Source organism: Aulostomus chinensis, chromosome 2, assembly GCF_037954235.1.
Source record: "Aulostomus chinensis isolate RoL2024-O1b breed Wild chromosome 2, RoL_Achi_v1.0, whole genome shotgun sequence".
NCBI classification, from domain to species: domain Eukaryota; kingdom Metazoa; phylum Chordata; class Actinopteri; order Syngnathiformes; family Aulostomidae; genus Aulostomus; species Aulostomus chinensis.
Window position 1 is genome coordinate 18,325,796 of NC_141321.1, and position 20,908 is coordinate 18,346,703.

The following is a 20,908-nucleotide window of genomic DNA, read 5'->3' on the forward strand; positions in this document are numbered from 1 at the left end:
GTTTACACAGCACGGTTCATGCTCCGTACTATTGTTTGAAGTTATACATGTATGCAACTTGTTGTTTGTAGGAAATGTTAACAAATCGGAAGCTTCCCCAAACAGCCATCTCTTTCCTGACAATCCCCTCTGTGCACGAACCCTTACGTATGGTAATTAAACATTAAAACACCTGCGGCTCATAGTCCAGTGCGGCTTGTATATATACACATCTGTTTTTTACCTAAATTTCGCTGGTGCGGCTTCCAGTCAGGTGCGCCTTATAGTCCGGAAATTACGGATATTGTGTGTGTGTGTGTGTGTGTGTGTGTGTGTGTGTGTGTGTGTGTGTGTGTGTTTATATATATATATAGTATTATTTTAAATATAAGAAGTGTTTGCAGCTCCCAGTGTTGTATTTTCCGTTGAAACCGGGTCGAAATGGCTCTTTGAGTGTTATGGGTTGCCGACCCCTGTGCTACATGCACAGATGTTGATGCCCCAGACACGTCAGCTCTTGTCCTCTGTTGAGGGCAATTCTGACAATGATGTCATGGGATTAAAAATCAGCTGCAGCGCTTCATAAGAAGATAGTCAGTAGGGGGCTGTCACATGTAAGCTTCTGGTACTCACCTGTGAGTCTGCGTTGAGGACTTTGATCCGCTGGGTGGAGATGAACAGATCCACCTCGGTGAGGGTTTGAGCATCTCCATCTGCGCTCTGCAGAAGATACAAACACAAGAGTTCGTGCGATTGTATAATTTACCTGGATTTTAATACCTGACGGGCCAGAGAAATGCTAGTTAGATGAACAGGATACTGCATCTAAATGTGAGTTGGTGAAAGCAAAAAATTAAAAAAAAATAAGTTTTTGGCAGTGGTGTTAGTATACATCAACTGTCCTGGCACCAGGATGGAGAGCTGGCACGCGAACAGGAAACAGCTTAATGCTAAACCCTCACCAGCTGGCTGTTACACTGATGAGAGCGATGCCGTTTCAGCCCAGAACACTGCACACAATTCAGCAGGCAAACACAATTAAATCATGTTTTATTTACTTTAAGTCAAATTGCCTGGTGGATATGAAATGAGGTAACAAAAAATATTGTTAGAACATAGTTAGACTTAAATATTGCATGCAGTGAAGTGAAAACATTCATTAGTACTTCCGTTTTTATAAGTACAAAGATGCAGGGAAGGAAATAATTTATGCTATGTTACCTTCCAGTGAATAATCAGTGATAAAATGTTTTATTTATATTAACTGCTTTGTTAATTCAGAAGTACATGTTTCCCAGAATGCATTTTGTCTATCCCTGGGTAAAAGAGAAACATGAATCAGGAACAAAATGAGTCCCTGGAGAGTCTGATATTCCACCATTCAGACCAACTGTTCCTCTCCTCACTTATTCAATTCATTGAGCTGCTTTTACCTGCACCCCTCCTAAGCATCACTTGAAAGCAACAGGAGCAACACAAGCTAACGAAACCATAACCCCATAAAATTTGTTTTGGGCGATTCGATTTCAATCTTACATGTACCCATGATGCACTGCGGACCGATTTGTGATCAGATCAGGGGAACCATTTCCGAAGGTGGTCAAAGACGTACTGTGACCGCACTGAACACCAGTGTGAATACATGAGCATCTTCAGTCCACATACAACAACTACATGGGCGGAAATACAGCCGAGAGCAAGTGTGTGTTCCTTCTGGATAACGCTGGTCAAAGTCTTCCGCGGACCTCCACCATTTATAATATACATACGTCATTTGCTCATTTGGTCGATGACCTGGTAAAACCCTGTTTGAGAGTTTCTATTTCTCATCTTTCGTCCTATTTCAGGGACAGGGATTGTGACTGTGCTCTTTGTGTATGGCTTACGAATTTCGATGAGTACTTGGGTTTATTTTGTCTTTTAAGATTGTTTCAGTCACCCTGTGAGAAATTTTGTGTCAAGTTGTGTTCGCACAATCTCTTTTGTGTTGGTAGACATGGCTGGTTGCCACTCATACTGGCTCAACCACTAAATCCTTTAAAACCCTCTGATTCTCCAAAAACATTCAAACTGGATTAGAAATGCTATGAAAATGATAATAAATGAGACCAAATCAAACTGTATATTCAGCACATTGGGCACATATGTGTGTTCTGTACTTATCGATGTGAAAACCAGCACTTGTGATGAGCAACTAATGCCCTGTTATATTTACACTCTTGCTGATCCCAGTGGATGCTGTGTGTCCTGCTGGCATGTTACATGCTGTTAAATTTAGCTTCAGGGCTTCCTCTGGCTTGTGCCTCATATTCGTATCAGTATGACAAGTCATTTGACATGTTTTTTTTTAACAATTTGACTGAAACCACTGTTTTATCATTATAACCTCTTATAAAGATCAGTATTCCTTTCAAAGTGATCACATTTGGAGAAAAAAAAAGACTTCTTTGAAGTTTAGGACTCATTGTCTTCTTTCTAGAAAACTTGGCGAATATTTGCCTGATTAATTAATAACCACAACAATCGTGCAAGACACAGATGGGAAGGGAAACACAGCAACACATACATACAAACAAAATGAAAAAGAAAAGGTGAGAGTGGAGGGAAGTGGCCAAAGGTTTTTTTTTTCCTTTTGCTTTGTTCATTACACACCGCCTTTTTCTTGATTTTGGCAGCCTTCTGTACCCTCTGGCAGGCAGGCAGGCAGGCAGGCAGGCAGGCGTTGGGATGGGACAAGGTCAGCAGATACAGGAGCACAAAAAACAGGGGGGGGGGGGGAGGAAATAAAGGAGATAAATAAAAGGTAAGACAGTAAAGCCCCAAACCAAACGGCAGCTGTGCTATCACTGCTCTCCGAGAGAGCGGGGGAGCGAGAGAGAGAGAGAGCAAGAGTGTGTGTGGAGGTAGCGTTCGCACAGCTGTGTTGGTTATCAGAAATAAACCAAAACAGCAAATATAAAGGGTAATAATTGCCTTTTTTCCTTTTAACACATTAACACAGCAATTCAAAAAGCATGCAAACATAAACTGACACTGTCTTACTGACATTTAAATCAAGCTAGTTCTGTTTCTTTCCATGTTTATTTCTCATTATCAATTTAAAATAGAATGTTCTCGGACTGGAACATTCACCATTGGGAAGACAAATGGAAAAAGCAATTCTAAAGCATTAAAGTTAACTGAAACATTCACTGCACACAAAGTTAAATCTTGTTGGGTTGAAACTGGCTGCTTTTAGCACCTTCCATGGTCATGTCACAGTCGAAACGCTATTACCAGGAAAAACATAAAAAACATGCTGGAAAACGATCAACAACGCTCACAGAGGCCAAAGCCCAGAGCAAGGATTTAGATTAGATCCTTTGGGAAGTCCCCCCCCACCCCCCCCCGAAAAAAAAGATACAAGGTCAAGTCACCACGTTTGGAACTGAAGAGCTTACATAAACATGAAAGCACTTTTACAAAGCTAACATGTTTGATTAATTTATTAGTAATTTGGGGCTGCTGCACCCTGCAGTAAGAAGCTCACGCTTGTAATCTTTTGGAGCTCTCTTTACATGATGCCATCTTTAAAATCAACCTGTCTGTGTTGGGTTCAAGCGGAGTTACTGAGTCTTTTTTCGATCCACCATCAACCAGAGGATATTATCATAACGTTTCTGAGTGTGAGCCACCATGCAGCTGCATCCACTAGGATAGTATGAGTAAAATTTTAAAAAATAGAAAAAAGCAGAAAACAGCCTAAAGGGAAGAATCTTTTTCGGGTTTTCAATTTGTAAAGTTTTCCCTCCATGATCTGTTCTCATGCAAGACAGACATCTGAGGCTTTCCACAACAACTCCTGCTCTGCTATAAAGAATAACTGATCAGGGAGGAAACAGACGGCAGGAAAGAGTGAGCCACATAAATATTACATCAAACGCTGAGCATCATGCCAAAAAGATCTGCATAAATAACCTATATTGGTGTAGTTGCTACAATTTACCTGGCTTACATCGGGCTCAGTTTAGTGAGTTTTAGCATCCTACACATGCACATATACTGTATAGTCAAAATGTGACTTGAGTATGCTGCTGGAGTTTGTGTGCAGTTGACCTTGTCCATCTAACGGTGAAAGATTACGGCGCAGCACAGGTGTTATTGCTATTTTCTGACCAACTCAGTTCTTCTCTCATGTCACCCAAGCTGTTGTAGTAGCAAATTTACTATCTTAAAGTAGCATGTAGCGTTTGCACCATTTCAGATGCTAACAGGCAAAAGATCAGTGTCCCACCTGCTTCACCTCAGAGAACTGTATGTACTCCTGCTGCTGGTGTAGCGGGTCAGCTGATAACGATATATACAGACAAATCTGACAGTACGGCAGGTTTGAAAAGGAGGACAAACCATCGTGATTGCTTGTGTTGTACGTCGCTTTGGACAAAAGCGTCTGCTAAATGAAATTGTAGAATTGTAGATTAGTTACGTCCAAAACACACCTATGACTCATTTAGACTTGTACAACAACCTGTGTGTGCTGTGCTTCTGACTTTACACCCAGGCTATGTATTTTTTAACTCAAGTGAATGGATCCTGAAAGGCACCGTGTGCTTTAGACCTACGTATAAATCCCTTGAACAGAACCCCGTATGTCAGTTGCTCTAAGTGTATAAGTCCACAAGAACAAATCAAAGAACTTATTGACAAGGTCTTGTTCGTCTAGAACTGTAACAAGCTGACAAGCTTTTAAGAACGTGCAGGAGAGAAAGTGAGTGAGAGAAGAACCCAAACAAGACAAACCAGAACCAACCAGAAGTGAGAAGGACTTTCACACTCTTGCTCTACGCTCGTAGCACATCACCTGACACCCTTCCTCATTGTTGCAGAATGCCCTCGGCTGAGCTGCGAGCCTGTCTGTGACGTTAAGTTCGCCTGTCAAACCCTCATTCTTCAGGATAATTTGTGATGAGTTCTGACGAGCTTTGACACAGGAGCACTCAGAAGAGGTGAACCAGGCATGAAATCATCCTGGAATGAGGGACAAAGAATAACTTACAAATACCATTGTATTTGTAAGTTATTCAGTTGGAAAAGAAAACAAAAAACTGTTTTCTCACTTTGTTTTCAAAGATGTGAACCGAATTGTACATGAAAGAAGCGCCACATGAGGAGGTTTGTCGAAACGACAGCTGTTATTTTCTTTGGTAAAATCATTCACATTTGGACAGAAAACGTTTCTTTGTCTTTGATTCTCTACTCTTCAATTCTGAAAGAATCCCAGTAGAAAAACAAACACACATCTATCCATCTCATCTGTCACAAGTCTCATTCCAACATGTAACTTTTAAAAGAAACTGACTTCCCAGGACGTCGTTCATTATTTAGAAAGGCAGTCAGCTTGTGTTCACTTGAGAGCTTGGTAGCGACTGTGCAACAACACATGGCACTTGAATCATATCATAATTTTTATTAGACTGAAGGTTTAAAGTCTAACCTTTGAGTAGAGTGGTAAATTTTGAGTTCTTCAAACTTGGATGGGGGGGACTTTTTGTTAATAAAGCAATCAAGCTAATGGACTTGAGCGTCTCTATGCTGCACTTGTACCATTCTTGTGAACTGGAACATCGCTGCCACAACATCACTTAGGGCTGGGAGCGAGTGTCAGAAAGAGGAAATATAATGTTCACATGCGAGCAATCCTACTATCCAGCTGGCTGTGTCAAACTCACACCCTGCAGCCCAATCTGGCCGAGTTCCTTAGATGCCCTAAAAGACCACTCATGCATCACAATGGACCCAAAAAGCATCTCATTAGAAATGTTTAAAAGCAACCAAATTAACTAAAAATCAATCATAGTTTTAAGTATGAAATAATTGCAAATGATGTGCTGAAGTACATTTCTCTTGGAGGCAGAGGGAGTGCTCTCCTTCCAGATATGTACAGATATTTGAGAAACATATTCTGATACTCCATGAATATGATGACATGGGATTAGTCACTGGTCATAATTTCCAACAGGCCATTACCAAAGGAGGCAAAAAATGTGTAACAATATGCTGACGGCTCCACGGAGAAGAGAGAACACTCCCAACTGATGAAATGCTCTCTCACATCAAAACCCCTCTCAGAGCCTGATATAAGACAGCAAGGGAATGGGTTGTCAAATAATTGTTTTCCAAAGCAGAAACTTTCCAGGATGGACTTTGCAGGATCTACAATATTAATTTACTTCCAGGTCTCCAAAAGCAGCAGCTCTGAAGCACTTTCATATTACTCTGGAGCTGCAACACCAATGTGCAGTTTGCTTCCAGATTTACATATGCTGGAGAGCACAGTGTAAACTTCGACGTGGTATCAGATAATCGTTTCATGTCCCTGCCCCGTAAAGGTCATTTATATCATTATTTCATGAACACAATTGAATGGACTTAAGGAACATCTGCCTGACATTAAAAGGAATCACAAGTTTAGCAATCGGCCAACACATCTCCGTGCTAATAAGAGAGATATTACGAGGCAGGGATTCTCCATCACTCAGACACAAAAAGATATTTGGATATTATGCAGCTTGTGATAGCGTGTGTAAAAACAAACAAACTCAACATGTGGGGAAGTGGATGAAAGAGCCAGCAAAAGGTTTTTTTAATAAGTTAATGTTTGTGATCAAGTGCACACTCTGTATTGGACCCATCTATGTAAGGCAGAGACATTTCACCGTCAAACAGATGAGCCTTTTACCCCAGTAATCTGAATACAGTCAATAAAATATCGAAATATTTTTGCACTTGTGCAGCAGGTCATTCTAGATTACATGGAATGTGTTTAGGTGCACATTGTGATCAAATGGCCTGCCCCTCGATGTCAAACCTCACAGAGCTCCAGGATGCAACAATCTGTGATCGTCTTTTTTTAATCCAGTCAGGTTCGTTTAGTATCATAGTTTCTGATGTTCAGAAATATTGTTTTGTATTCAGATTCAAGAATTCTACTCAAATATTTGTAGAAACACAACTTGATTCCATTATTACAGATTGACCTAATAACCAGACTTAATGAGGACTGCCCAAACTAGGGTACTAGTACTATAACTGTGTTCTGAGACTGTTTTCTCATTTGGATCAACTCCTCATGAGTAAAACAACCACAACAATCTGATTTTGAAGAAGCCTGTTTCTCTGCATGTGGGTGTGTTTCTGAGTACCTTGACCCTGCTGACAGCCTCCTGGGCCTGCATCATGCGTATGTTCTTGGAAGGATTCCTTTCAGACAGCAGCTGAGTGGAACCCAGGTAGTTAGCAGCAAAGATAATTCCATCAATCAGGTCTTCAGGCTCGCAGGGCCCTGGGACTGAGCCAGAGAAAGACAGAGAGGATGTTGATGAACAGAGAGACGTAGTGCAGTTCCACCGAGGGGTCAGTGTGAGGTGGAGAGGAAACTGTAATCACTGCAGTAGACGTGCTGTTTGGTGAAACTGAGCCAAACACTGTTCTGGAGATGGAGAGATGGTGATAACAGAATGTGTGAACAATAAGACGGCCACTCGCTGAGAGGGGATGGAGGTGCGGTGCAGGAGGGAGGTACCTAAGATTAATCTGTGTCTGTGATATGTAGATGTGGGCTCTCAGACACCCGCTCAGGGACACAATGAACTGTCATGATCAGAAGGAGCTAAGCCCCTCACACATTGTCAGGCCTACCATCTGCCCAGAAGCAGCGCTATAATCATACTGACAATGGGACAGACTGACGGCACGCTAAACCTTGGAATCTTCCCATGCAAGTACAACATTTCGATTTCATCAGCAAATAGGTGTGCAGAAAGCTTTACTTACCATCAACAAAGCTGGGGAATGATGCAACCTTCTTTGTTGGCTGGAAAACAATAACAGAGTACCATAGATAAATGGATATAAATACATCAATCAATCATGAAGTTTCACTCATTTTGTGAAGGTAGTTAGGTGTTAAATCTAGGCTTTTATCTACTGATCATCTTCACAAACGATCAAGCAGGAAATCGTGTATTTATAATTTTGAAAGTGGCTTTAGATCAAGCTAAGACCGATGCCTATGTCAACATTTTTTGATGAGACGCACAGTAGAAGCTGTTGATTCATGGATGAGGAGAGACAACAAAAAAAAAGGGAACAACAAAAAAGTGGGAGTTTGTAGGTATAATTATCAACTAGATTTTTGGTTCTTTAATAAGATTCATGTCTGGATCAACTATAACAGCTCTGAAGTCAAATACAGAGACACATCACCAATGAAACAACTAGATAAATTATCAGTTTGAAAGGATTGAGATTCAGGATGAATTATAAAAAAGGAAGAAGTTCCACTATAACTGATAGTTGCACACCTCTGTGGGAGGTGGAGGCGACTATTTTAAAGAGGGTGGAGAAAATTCAAGACTGATGCATGTTTAGAGCTTAACATTCCTCATCTAACCAGCTCACTCCACATTCAAAAGTCTACTCCACCCAAGGGCAGGACGATGTGGGTGGAACCTGTGTAAGAAACATCCATCGCAGACATCTCAGTGAAATATAGCTCTCATAAAACTGCAGGGCAAACACATTTCTCAATTACCAGGAGAACTATCACGCTGTAAGTAGGGGACATGAGCTCAACTTGTAATTACGCAATCACTCATTCACTCTGTCTCTCACACACACGCGCGCACACACACACACATACACACACATGCATGTTTACATATATAAACAACCATATTTCTGCTCTAAGGTGACCTTTCTACAAAAGGAATGGAAAACTCAGCAACATTTTACCTCTGGAACATTGTTGTTCTCCAGGGGAACGTTCAGGTCGGAGCGCTGTTGTTTTCTGGGTTGCTCTGCACCATTGCTCACCTGGCACATCGATACAGCAGAAAAGTTGGCATCAAAAATAAAATTTAAAAAAAATGAAGAACTCTGTGTGTGAGAGTGTTGGGGGAGGGGGGTTTGCTGTTAACCAGAATGAAGAACATTATGACACATGATCAGGTTCTGTCTTTCACTTGTCCTCCAAGCAGCTTTGTCTTTTGAGGCAGCTCTCAGCATATACATGGGGATACACAGGACATCCAGCACATAATCACACACTGGGAGGATTACACTTAGTCTGCTGGATATCAATCTCACAGTGCATAACTGCTCATTATCATTCAGTCATATTACTGACTGAAATGAAGCCCTCTTGCCATTAAAGCCTCCTTGGTGTAGCGGTGATAAGAAGCGGAAAAAGTCACATTCGGGGGTACAGGCAATGTTGTTGAGCATCCACAGATGAAATGAATTGCCACAGACACCACATGAGTGTCCTCTTTAAAAAAAACAAAAAACTATCTGGAAAGTCCTTATTATTATTCATGTTCAGTTGTGCAAACAACCATTTAATAGACACGATTCCTGTTGTTGTTTGGTGGAGTGAGTAAACCATGTAGGACAAGCATGTACCTCCTCATCTTTGTATATGCTTTCATCTGTAATAAGAAATCTTGAGGAGGCAACACGTCGAATGATATAATCAGCATGATTAACTTTCTCAAGATCAACAGAGAGAGAGAGGAGGATGTGTGTGCCTGATAGTGATGCCACACTCCTCTGATTGCTTATCACATTGGCCTGAACTTAATACTACAACTGTGTGATTCTCCTCTCTGATACAGAGGCAGCTTAGAGGTGCCCTGAGGCATTGTAACAAACCCAAAGTTATTGGTTCAATGTTTTCACCCAAACTCACTGTATCAACATTTGAGTTCCAATAAAAAAACAAGTTCTCCTCACAGTTGAAACCAGTCTAATCTCAATGCAGATAGAGGCCAACATGAATGCTAAGAATGTTGTGTGAGGAGCGGTCCATGGTGCTAGTGGAGTTGTGGTCTATGAGTGGTTAATGTGAGGAACACTGGACACAGCTGCAGATCATTGTGTGTCATGTGTTGCATTTTGTTCATAGCAGATTTGGGGCGTCTTCTCTGCTGTAGGGGTGCAACATGTAGCACATGCGAATGGAAAAAAACCATCTGCTTCTTACGTGTTTACCCTGCATGTTTGCGTGTTTGTGCGTACAGTAAAATCCATATGATTTTAAATATACGCCCGGAAGCAATTATAGCTAGGAAAAATCCATACAATTTATGGAAATTGTGCATGGGTTGGCATGTACAGTCTGCTAATGTTATGTAGCCTTGAACACAGATATGTAAAAGTGAAGCTATTTAGAAGTAGTACTGGACTGGTTTGATTAAAGCAGAGCTGCTAACTGAATACCGTAGCCTCATCATGTCTTCAATAAGATCATACCAACATCAATAACTTAACACTGGGATCCTGAACCCAGCAGTGTGATTCCAAATACAGTAGATTCAAAGTAAGATCCCACGACTCTCGTGTCAAATATAATATACAATGAATCTTCATTCTCTACAGCAAAGCTCTTTATGAATTCATCGTCCCGGTTCATTCGAGGCTCATGAGGTGGTGTACAGAGAACATTTCATTTCCTGACAGAGGTTAAAATGACCAAATCCACACTGTGAGTCTGGGAATCATCTGAATATTCACTGTACTGTACATATGGACATATTGCCAATTTAGTCCAGTTACACGGTCTGACCTAGTTCTGTGCTATGAGAAAGAGCAACACACAGTGAATGTAGGAGCACTTATGCGCGCTGTGGAGCAGGTGTGTATCAGCATGCTGCCCACAGGAGACGTTCTCTGTTCTCATTTTACCATCTGACTTTTAGAAGATGGCGTGTGCTTGAGCCTGTGAATCTGTCAGTACAGTATGTGTGCACTCATCCAGGTCTGTGTGAGGGAGACATGAGGACAGGGACAACTCAAGGTAATGTGGGGGAGGGGATACTTCAGCTATTCTGTGAGGGGAGATGAGCAACATTTCACCTGTAACTCATCTCAGGCTCCAGGCCACAAGTCTGTTAAATCACTCCCAGTCTCTACTGCAGTGCCTTAAAAAAGATGGATAACACAATCCATCTCTGCGCAGGCTCCGAACATTCTAGCATTATGTGGATCTGGAATAGTGGTATGCTGTTGTGTGCCCCTCCTTTTTCATTTGAGAGCCTTTTGTCTCTGTGTGAGGTACTGCATCAGTACATTAGAAAAGGTGAATACTTCACTGTCAGTTGACACATGTAATCATTCATCACGACTTCACGCTCAGTGCTTTTCCACTGGAAAGAGTCGGACATGTCCAAGGATGAAAACCAAATGTAACGAGAAAACATAATAGGGTCTTCGCCCCGGAGTACCTCCGGGCTCAGGCCCTAAAAATAGAGATGGGACCAATCTGATTCAATACTGGTGAATCATACCGTACTGAAATGTTGGCGGCTTATTTGGATGCTTCGTATTATATTGAATATGTATGGAAATTTGTATCGGATTGTCTCAGTGGTTGAGCTTCACATCTTTAGTTCCTATTCTATACTTGACAGTTTCCCTTGGAGTTATTTATTCAAAAAAGCATAAACCAACCGTGTGTCCATTCCATGTTGATAACGGTATTGAGTTTGACTACAAACAATCATTCAGTTCTCTCCACTAAATGCTAATTCAAAATTATTTTAAAGCAGTGAATCACTATTTATGTCCAAAACCTACACATCCTAAAATAATTTGGTTCTCCTCTGTTATGGATTTAATGGACTAAATCTGTCCTTCCTAATATCTTTTTTGGCTTCGTTAGTGTCTGATTGTGCACTCTGATGATAATGCTCTGGGACAGGGGTGGGCAACCATGTGCCATGGAGGGCCGTGTGTATGCAGGTTTTCCTTCCAACCAAACACTTTCACAGGTGATTCCACTGATTAACACACCTTCAGCCACAGAAGAGTGTTAATCAGTGGAATTACCTGTTAAAGTGTTTGGTTGGAAGGAAAACCTGCATACACACGGCCCTCCATGGCACATGATTGCCCACCCCTGCTCTAGGAAGAAGACCCCACAGGGACATGGATGCTCTACGTGCATACATGAGGACAAAGAGAATAATGACACATTCTAGTAGTTCACAGCCCACCTGCTCCTGTGGCCATCTCTGCCTGTCATCAGGGGAGTGCTGGCGCATCTTGACGCCCCTCTGAAGGTCAGGGTTGTTGTGGTGCATGGAGGGCAAGTTGAGGGACTTGGGTCTGCTGTCATGGCGATGGTGAGCTGGTGGGTAGGGGGCTGTGTCAGGCTTGACGTGGGGGTAGTCACCCGGTGGAGGGTCCTGTGCCAGCTCCTCTGGGCTCTGGTCGGTACTACTGCTTAGACTCCCCATGCTCATACTCATCTTGATCTCAGCAACAATCTGGTCAATGTCCTCCTCAGCCTCCTCACCCGTCTCCCCCTCTACCACCAGCACCTTACGCCCTCGGAATGGGGAGACACGCACTGAGTTCCCATTATCCTCTGGGGCATAGTAGTCACCAGTGTATGCCCCACCATGTCTCTCCTCCTCATCACCTTCCTCATCGTCTTCATCATTAGGGCAGTAGTCCTCACTTTCAGCCTCCTCTTCCTCTACGTCAGCACCCCGGGTGTGCAGGGTGTCTTGCAGGGGGGGCTGGTGGTGGTGATGGTGGTGGTGGTGGTGATGATCCAGGATGGGCTCTGGTCGTCCGTTATATATCTGTTCATCTGGATCTTGCTCTACAACCTCACAGCGGACCTCCCCTTCTCCCTCAGCCCACTCCTCATCTGTATGTCTCTCTCGACCTGCCCATTGCTCCTGCCTCCCTTGGTTCTCCTCTCTCCACTCCTCTCTAACCTCCTCATCTCCTTCTCTCCACTCTTCCCTCACTTCTTCCTCCTCTTCTCTCCACTCCTCTCTCACTTCACCTTCTCCCCCCTCATCTTCCACCCATTCTTCCTCTCTCACCTCCCCATCTGCCTCTCCTTCCTCTGTCCATTCTTCAATGGCCTCCTGACATTCATCAGTGTGGGCTTCAGGCAGCTGCACGACGCTGGCACAGTCAGCTTGGCTGTGACTGTGGTTGCAGTCTCCCTGGTTGCTGCAGTCCATACCTTCCAGATAGCTGTCGTCCTCTGGGCAGTACCGGATGTAGTATGTGACGCCCTCGTCTTCCTCTGCCAGTCCTGCAGGGGTTTATGATCAGGACTGACATTAGGACTTGATTTCTTTTTAATTCAATTCATTGTAATTTAATTTATCAATGAATAAGCAAATCCACTGAAAAATATCTACACAGAGGGATGCCAGACACCCAAATATGGTATGGGAGTTCAGGAAAAATGCTTTACAAAAGCTTTACATAAAATCTGGCACCATGTAGGTGAAGTAGCAGCATTGCAGGAACCCATACACAGACAGGATTTAGGGTCATATGCCTCCGCCAACCAGTCCAGGTGGAGGTTACATCCAGGTTTTTTCACTGTATATGTTGCAGCCTTTAAAAGGAACTGAATAAAAATGGTTTAAGTGTCTCTCTGGGAAAATGGAACTCACTATTCCCACACAGCTTTTTGAGATGGCATTTAATCATGGCCCAAATATTAGGCAAGGAACATTATGATTTCAAGTTTTCTTCTTTGACCTTTGGAGAAGGTCAGTACTTGATCATTTCATGCTATCATTTATGATATTAGAAAGTGAATTCTGGAGTTATGGTAAAAAAAAAAAAAGAAAAAAAAAAGTGTATTTTACTGCCAAAATCAAATTAGTCCATCAAGTGAAAATTTCTGCCAAAAGTGAAGAAATTCTTGAGTCAAGTCCACCATGGATTTGAACTTTGATCTATGACTGCTAAAATCAAATAACTTACTCTAAGTGAGCTATTGTGCTAAATTCCTTGAAGGCATTACTGGCAACCTGCACTCACGAGGATGGGACAAACAGACATCCCTACAAGTTAATTCCTCCAGTCACCAGCATAATAACATGACTGGCACCTTACACACAAAGCATTCGCTTTTTTGTTCCTCACTCCAGAGCAGATATGAATGGCTGATTCAGAATTGATGAGTGAGGACACTATGATCCAAATGATCCCTTTGACAACTCACGCACCATCATCATAGTCTTCATCTTCAGAGGTGTTATTAATGTAGTCGGAGCTGGAATCATCATCCAGGCTGTCAGTTCCACCATGGAAGTCTGGCTGGTCATGCTCATCCTGCTCACAGTCATTTTCAGGCGTTGAGGGTGTTGCAGGTCGTTGGTCCTCCAGTTCTGCACCTGCTTGGTTGCTGTATCGCTTCAATTCAACCTCTGGCTTTATGTCCACTTCTGTATGGTTGTGGCCCACATCTTGACAGTTTGGAGAAGAATATTGTGCCTTAAAGGAACGGAGAAGGGGTTTTGGACCATGGGTTTCTTTGGGGTAGCGGACTGGGCGTTGCCGAGCTGGGAGAGATTTCAAATCACATGACTCTGTAGGACGAGGGGTGGGGCAGGACGCAGGGACGGGTGCTGCCATACTGTTTCCTCCACTGGTCCCTGGCCTCTTCCTATGAGCCATGGTTGGTGGTTTAGAGGCCATGCATTGTTATTGGTTTGTTCCTAAGAGAAAAAGACACACAGATGTACACAGGGGTAAGATTTTGAAGTAAATTTGTCAATAAAATAACTTTTAATCAATCCAGATACCATTGGCACAAAAGATCAGACGAGAAAATACTTTAATAAAGTCTGTTATAAGAGGGTCATTTTAGAACACCAATAAAAATGGTAAATCTGCATAGCTTCATTTATCATAAACACAAAGACATGCACACAGACACACACGGATACACACAAATAATACTTATCTCTTTAACTCCTTTTCTCCATTTTGCTTAGAGCTGCAACGAATTTTCATTGCCCGACAAACTAATGAATTCTGGCAATTAAGCAGGAGAAGGTCTTGATTACTTCATTCACATTCACTTCTGTGCTTACTTAGAACAATTTTGGCTTGGAATACTCAACAGCGGGCTCAGTATATCGCTCCAACTGAGATTCAGAACAATAGGCACAAAGACAAGCCTTCCAAACATACTGCCTTAACACAGACCTAATGGGACGCTGCTAGGCCAAGAATCAATATTGAAATCAAGGTCATCTCCATGTAGGTGCTGCACATGTGCACTGATACCAACTTGTATTGATCCATGTGCAGCTGAGAATGGCCAACCTGGGAGACAATTGTGTACACTCCTTTACAAGACCTGGTTAAGTAGAGCAGGTGAGAACAAGAATGGCAGATTTTTTCCTGGGGAATTGGACAGGGTGATCTTTTAGCCAAACTACATGTTCGGCCCTCTGTAAAGGCCTTTTTAAAATGTTCACAGCAGCAATCTGCACCTGCTTCAGTGCAATGTGGCGAAAAATCAAAGAGACAGTCATTTATTTGTCATCCTTTGTTTTAGAGCACTGGCAACTCCCGTTCGTAACTCACAGGACACAAACTACATAAGATAGTCGATGAGACACAAGGTTTAACTTTGGTTGTATCTACAGTTACAGCCCCATAGAGCAGCTTAATTGTGAAAAGTGAGCACAAGTGGATATAAAGATAAGCTTACTCAACAGTGGCTGTTATTATGTTATTACAAAGGTAAGCTCTTCATGATGAATGTATCCCATTACAGAAAGAGAAAAAGCAATAAGAGCACATTACTATTAGTTACACTGCATTTAAAAACCGAACATAGTTAAGAGTGTGTGGAGTAGTTTTCTTTGTCGGGCACACCCTTGTGTACCCCGTCATCTATTTTCTCACCATCTGGCCTCCCTTGTGCCATCCAGTTGCCATGAACAACTGCCCTCAAAGGGGTTTTGTTGCTGTTGTTCGTCCCGTTTTCTTTCTCAACAATTACATTTTCCATCGTCAGTCATTACAGTGGTTAATTAGCTCTGCACAGCCTGGCACAGACACTACCCTCTATAGAGAGGACCTCACACCGACACATGCACACAGTTGGTTTTTCCTCAGCTGGTCAAGTCTATTGACTTAGACAACACACAAAGCACTGCCCTGGATGTTGCTGCTGCGCGGCTGCAAACTGTCATGACTTACCAACCGCAGCATGGAGATGAGGGATCACACAGCCTCATCGAGACAGCTGCCACTCCAAACCTTTCCAGTGACTTCACAATGACCTCAGTTTGTTAACATCAAGGAAACCATGAACTGAATAAATCTCCTACCTGAGGTCCCAAGCTGGGATGCGGTGTACAATAGCGCAAGGATCTGGTGTAACAACAGTCCTGTGTTCCCTCCCTCCCATCTCTCCTTGCTCCTCCCTTCCCCCACCAGCAGCTACTCAGCATGCACCTCCCTGACTCCACCCTCCCTCCGCCTCTCAGCATCCGCTTGTTGAAACCCAGCCCCATCTTATCCCTCTGACTGAGAGTAATGGTTGGTAACTACAGGTTACTGCATCCTCTGGGAAATGGTACCCTTTGACCTTCTTTTTGTTGGATTCCTTGATTTACAAGCTCTTGGTTTTTGGTGTAGTGTAGCCTGACTGGTGCAGTACATGTTACTCCCTGAGTATCAATAAAACAGATCTGACAAGGTTTCATAACAAGACACACACACACACACACACACACACACACACACACACACACACACACACACACACAGCTAGATTGTGATGAGAAGTTGGGGCTCGAAATGCTAGGCCTGTGGTTAGACAACTATTTCTGTCAGCATTCTCCATCCCTTTTTGCATGCTGCTATTTACAAAGTCCCCCTCACTATGTGAAATGACAGCAAATGCAGAGCCAGCAAGCTAGTAGCAAGCAACACATTGAAAATCATAATGAAGCAGGTCTGTTGGGGTACTTTGGTGTATAGTTGTAAAGATTATTCACAAATAGAAGAATCCCGGAATGTGGTTTACCTCAATTTTCTTTAACAAGGTCACTGTTGCTGCCTCCTGGGCTTAGCACCGCCCACAATGATTACAATTACAGAAAGCTTACAGAAAAGCTTACTGAAATACCAACCCAACTCACCCTTCCTCAAGGAGCTGTATACATCTGCAAGATTTTTTTGGTTAGTGTCTGAGAGTTGCTTGTTAGTTCAGATAGTTCACACCTTCAATAAGAAAAAAGCTTGTTTCATATTGTTGTGGCTTCCACTCCCTCTTCTTTTACTTATCCGTTATAGCTGACGTGGTTTTAAATCTGAATATTATCTATGAACAGGTTGCATAACTTTCTGACAAATAGATGCAGCAAAGCCCAATGAATGAATCACCCATCCATCCATTTTCTATCCCACTTCTCCGGTAAGGGTCGTGGGGGGTGCTGGAGCCTATGAATGAATCAATGGTGCAAAAATATATCCAAATCCAGCTGCCTCCATCTTTCTATATCCTACCAGTATCTTTCTCTCAAATGAATGTGCTGAAGTAAAGGTAGAAGGCACTGATTCATGCTGTTACCTTTCACTATGAAAAAAGGGTTGACATGTACACACACACACACACACACACACACACACACACACACAAACTTGCCATTCTAAGAGCAGTACACCAGTCTGTTTGCCTGCAGTATCCCTTTTGTCTGCTTTGAGCTGCAGCTGGAGACCACTTGTGCAGAGCTGTTACCATGGACAAAATGCTTCAGATGCTAAAGCTTTAAATGACCCTTGGACACTCCCCTTGTTTGGAAGATACATGTCTTGATAGTGTATATGAGTGAGAGAGAGAGAGAGAGAGACAGAGACAGAGAGAGAGAGAGAGACAGAGAGAGAGAGATAGTAGGGGGGAGCAAGGCTAAGGAGGGGACGAAGGGTGAGAAGCAGTCCGAAAGCAGCAGATGGCTCAGTCAGACTGTGGGCCTTAGGAATACTAATGTATCTTCCTGGAATTTGAAGGTATGAACTCTGTTCACGCCAATGTATTAAGACAGACATCGCCTCTACAGGACAGAGGCAGGACAGAAGAGGTGAGGGAAGGCAATAAACCACAAAGAGAGTCAATCTGCTTGTAAATGCAGTGAGACAGAAAAAAGTGTCTGCATTGGTGCAGTTCACATATGAGGACACAATTCTAATGATGTAGGGAAGTAATGGTCAAAATCACTGATGCATTCATTATTCAGGAGTGAAGGCAGTGGCTGTTAGAAAGGCTGAGTATTAAGTTCTCTAAACTGATCGAAATCTTATTGGCTTATTTAGTTTTTGAATTTGACCTGCGAAGTCCAATCCTGCCCATGTCACATTTCCTTTCATTCTAAAGAATGTAACCAAAAATATATACATCTTCTTTTTGATGTAAGATTTTAAGCTGATCTCAACAAGCAAGCATTTCATTTTCCATCCAATAGTGTCCACACCTTGGTCAGAGCGTGTTTGGTATCCCGAGGTTGTGGGTTCAAGACCAGGGTGGGGAGACTGTGCCTTTGCTACATACGGTGTCTGAAGTGTGATGATTGAGAGTGAAGTCATCAAAGCTGTGTCCACTAGTTGAATCAAATGAAGGACCCCAGATTAGGTTGACCCCTGTTTGAGGGAGCCCAATGACAAACAGATGGGTGTAGATGAGTGAAGCACTATTGGGCACCTTGGGATTGGAGAAGTGTGCTGGGAGATACATGCATGCACAAAGCACACATCCCAAAGGAAGGAGGAATTTGATGAAGTGTCACCACTATTGAATATGCCATGGCAACAAGCCTGGCTCTCAGGGCTTGTAGTCAATGAGTATGTTTCCGACCAAGGTAGGATGATACCCTCTGCGTTCATGTCATCAGTACTTGTTTGCGGGGGTCACTTTCCAATGGACACTGTTGCTCTGCTGACAACACTACACTTCTAACTCTAAACCACTGTTAACTGGGACAGCCTCGGCTCTTTGCAATACCGTGACTCTGAAGAAATGACAGAACACTTTCAAGAAGGATTTTACCAAAAAAATGTCACCAATTCCTCAACTTTGCAATGTTATGAAACAATACAGCAGGACTTAATCTAGCTATGTATAGCTTGGTTTTGCGACGGATACAGCCACGTGTGTGCTCTACAGAAATGTAACCACACTTTGTGACTAATGTGACTGAAAACACTTCATGTGGATGTGTGTTACATGAGGGCTGCTTGTGTGTTCTCTTACATGTGCCGATGCTGATCAGAGGGAAGGCAACATGAAATGCATGGAAAGAAAACCTTGTTATCTCCTTTTCAGTGACACACTTCAACATCACTCTCAGATTCAATGAGTGAGATAAATACAGAGATGGTGACAAAACTGTCCTAGATTCAGCGGGGAAAAAGGCAGGTCTTCTTTTTGATACCTGTTCATTAAGTTCATGAAGAAATGTAAAGCACCTACAGGAGTGAACATAACTAAATATTTAAAACCTGTGATTCCTTTACATAAAAAGAAATTTCTTATTTTTCCACCTTGATGGTCACTATTGACCACTGTGACAATCTTGTCTTCTTTTTTAAACTGCAATCTATCCACCTACTGATGTGCTATCTTGGAATTCTCTTGTTAAAGGCAGCTACAGTTGTTTTTAAATCAAGGGAATAGTCTTCCATTCAATTGGGATGGTAATAAATCTGAATTTCTGCAACATCAATAAAATAAAACTTTCAACTATATGGCCCAGGAAATAATCGCTAGTGTCCTCACTGTAGCAGCAATCTGTCATCTTCAATCCGGATCAACTCTGACCATTTGATTTTGTAATAAATTGAGCAGTAAAAAATTACAACGAATCCAACACTTTCACGTCATTAAGCCTATGCTCACAAATTGTGTAATAACAGCACCATGCTGAGCTATGCTGCTTGTAAATGAAAAATAAAAGCAGGGAGAGAGAGACACAGTTAGAAAATGAGTTTCTTCTCAGCTGTCTCATTGAGATTCAGCGTTTGTTCTCCTTTACAGCCTCCCACTCACTTCTAGACCACAACAAGAGGGCGATGCGGGAGACAGGAAGAGAAGGAAAGTAGAGAACGGGTTGAGCAGAAGGAATGGCACAGTACCACAGAATGCAGTACTCGCTCCCCCACCAATCTGCCTGCCAATGTCCATCTCGCACACAACGCCATAGACACACCCTCCTCCTTCACCCTTGACTGTTACCATAGCAACTCTTTGTTTCCGAGGGCAGTCTCTCAGAGGAGGACCATCTAAGCCAATCATTAAATAAGCCTTTTCACAGAGCAAACATACTCATTCAAATGATGCTACTGTGCTCATACAGGTTATTTTAGCAGGTTTGGAAACACTTGTAGTGTCAACAGTGGTGAGTAAATTTGACTACTTCTAACACATAAACATTAAAAAAAAAAAAACAGCCGGCATTATTAGGCTAGGCAGCCTAGCGTAGTAGGTCTAGTAGGCCGCTACACCAGCCCAGTCAGTGCTTTCCATATGTTAAAAAAATCCATAACCTTAAACAACGGCTTAAACTTCAACTAACTCCATGAGATCATCAATTTAATAATATTTAAAGATTTATTTAATTCAAATCTGTGTATGGAGGGGCACATGGTCATGGGTAAATAATGAAAAAACAACAACAACAACAAAAACCAGACCAGTTGTGGTCTGGAACAGTCTCTGTCCTGCGTTCATGCCTAGAGCATTTGGGCCACAAGGCAGAGGAGACAAAAGGCCAGAGCAAAGCCATTACTGAAGTTTATGTGAAGACAGCATCCAAAGATAAAACATGAATAATTCCAATAATTACCAGAACAGGGAATGATTGAATGTTTGCTTGATAATAGCAGGCAACCTTTAAAAGCTAAACTATTATCCAGATTAACTCAAAATGTGATCATACACTTTAACTGTCTGGCTCGAAGGCTGGCCAGGTGGCACATGGGTCTATGTTGGCCTACATTCTAAGAGGAAACATGAAACAGTCTCTGAAGTTTGTCCGGCAACAAGCGGCCACTTTGCAGAGAGCTAAACACAGTTAAATGGCCCCAGAGGGAGACGATACCTTTTCACACGGGTTGG

At 42.5% G+C, this 20,908-nt stretch overlaps 1 protein-coding gene across 4 annotated transcripts in view; it reads right to left on the minus strand.

Annotated features, from left to right (window-relative positions):
- The window catches only part of apba2b (amyloid beta (A4) precursor protein-binding, family A, member 2b), a 59,804-nt gene that overhangs the window by 9,704 nt on the left and 29,192 nt on the right, over nucleotides 1-20,908 (minus strand). For 3 of the 4 annotated variants that reach the window (XM_086182312.1, XM_086182330.1, XM_086182322.1), the window contains exons 2-8: nucleotides 14,004-14,495; nucleotides 12,012-13,072; nucleotides 8,752-8,832; nucleotides 7,792-7,831; nucleotides 7,161-7,306; nucleotides 2,632-2,667; nucleotides 613-699 (exon numbers count right to left, since the gene is read on the minus strand). In XM_086182312.1, the coding sequence (XP_086038438.1) occupies nucleotides 613-699; nucleotides 2,632-2,667; nucleotides 7,161-7,306; nucleotides 7,792-7,831; nucleotides 8,752-8,832; nucleotides 12,012-13,072; nucleotides 14,004-14,475 (1,923 nt within the window). In that variant the 5' untranslated portion in view covers nucleotides 14,476-14,495. The remainder of the gene's footprint in view (nucleotides 1-612; nucleotides 700-2,631; nucleotides 2,668-7,160; nucleotides 7,307-7,791; nucleotides 7,832-8,751; nucleotides 8,833-12,011; nucleotides 13,073-14,003; nucleotides 14,496-20,908) is intronic. The other variant, XM_086182339.1, reaches the window with a different exon arrangement.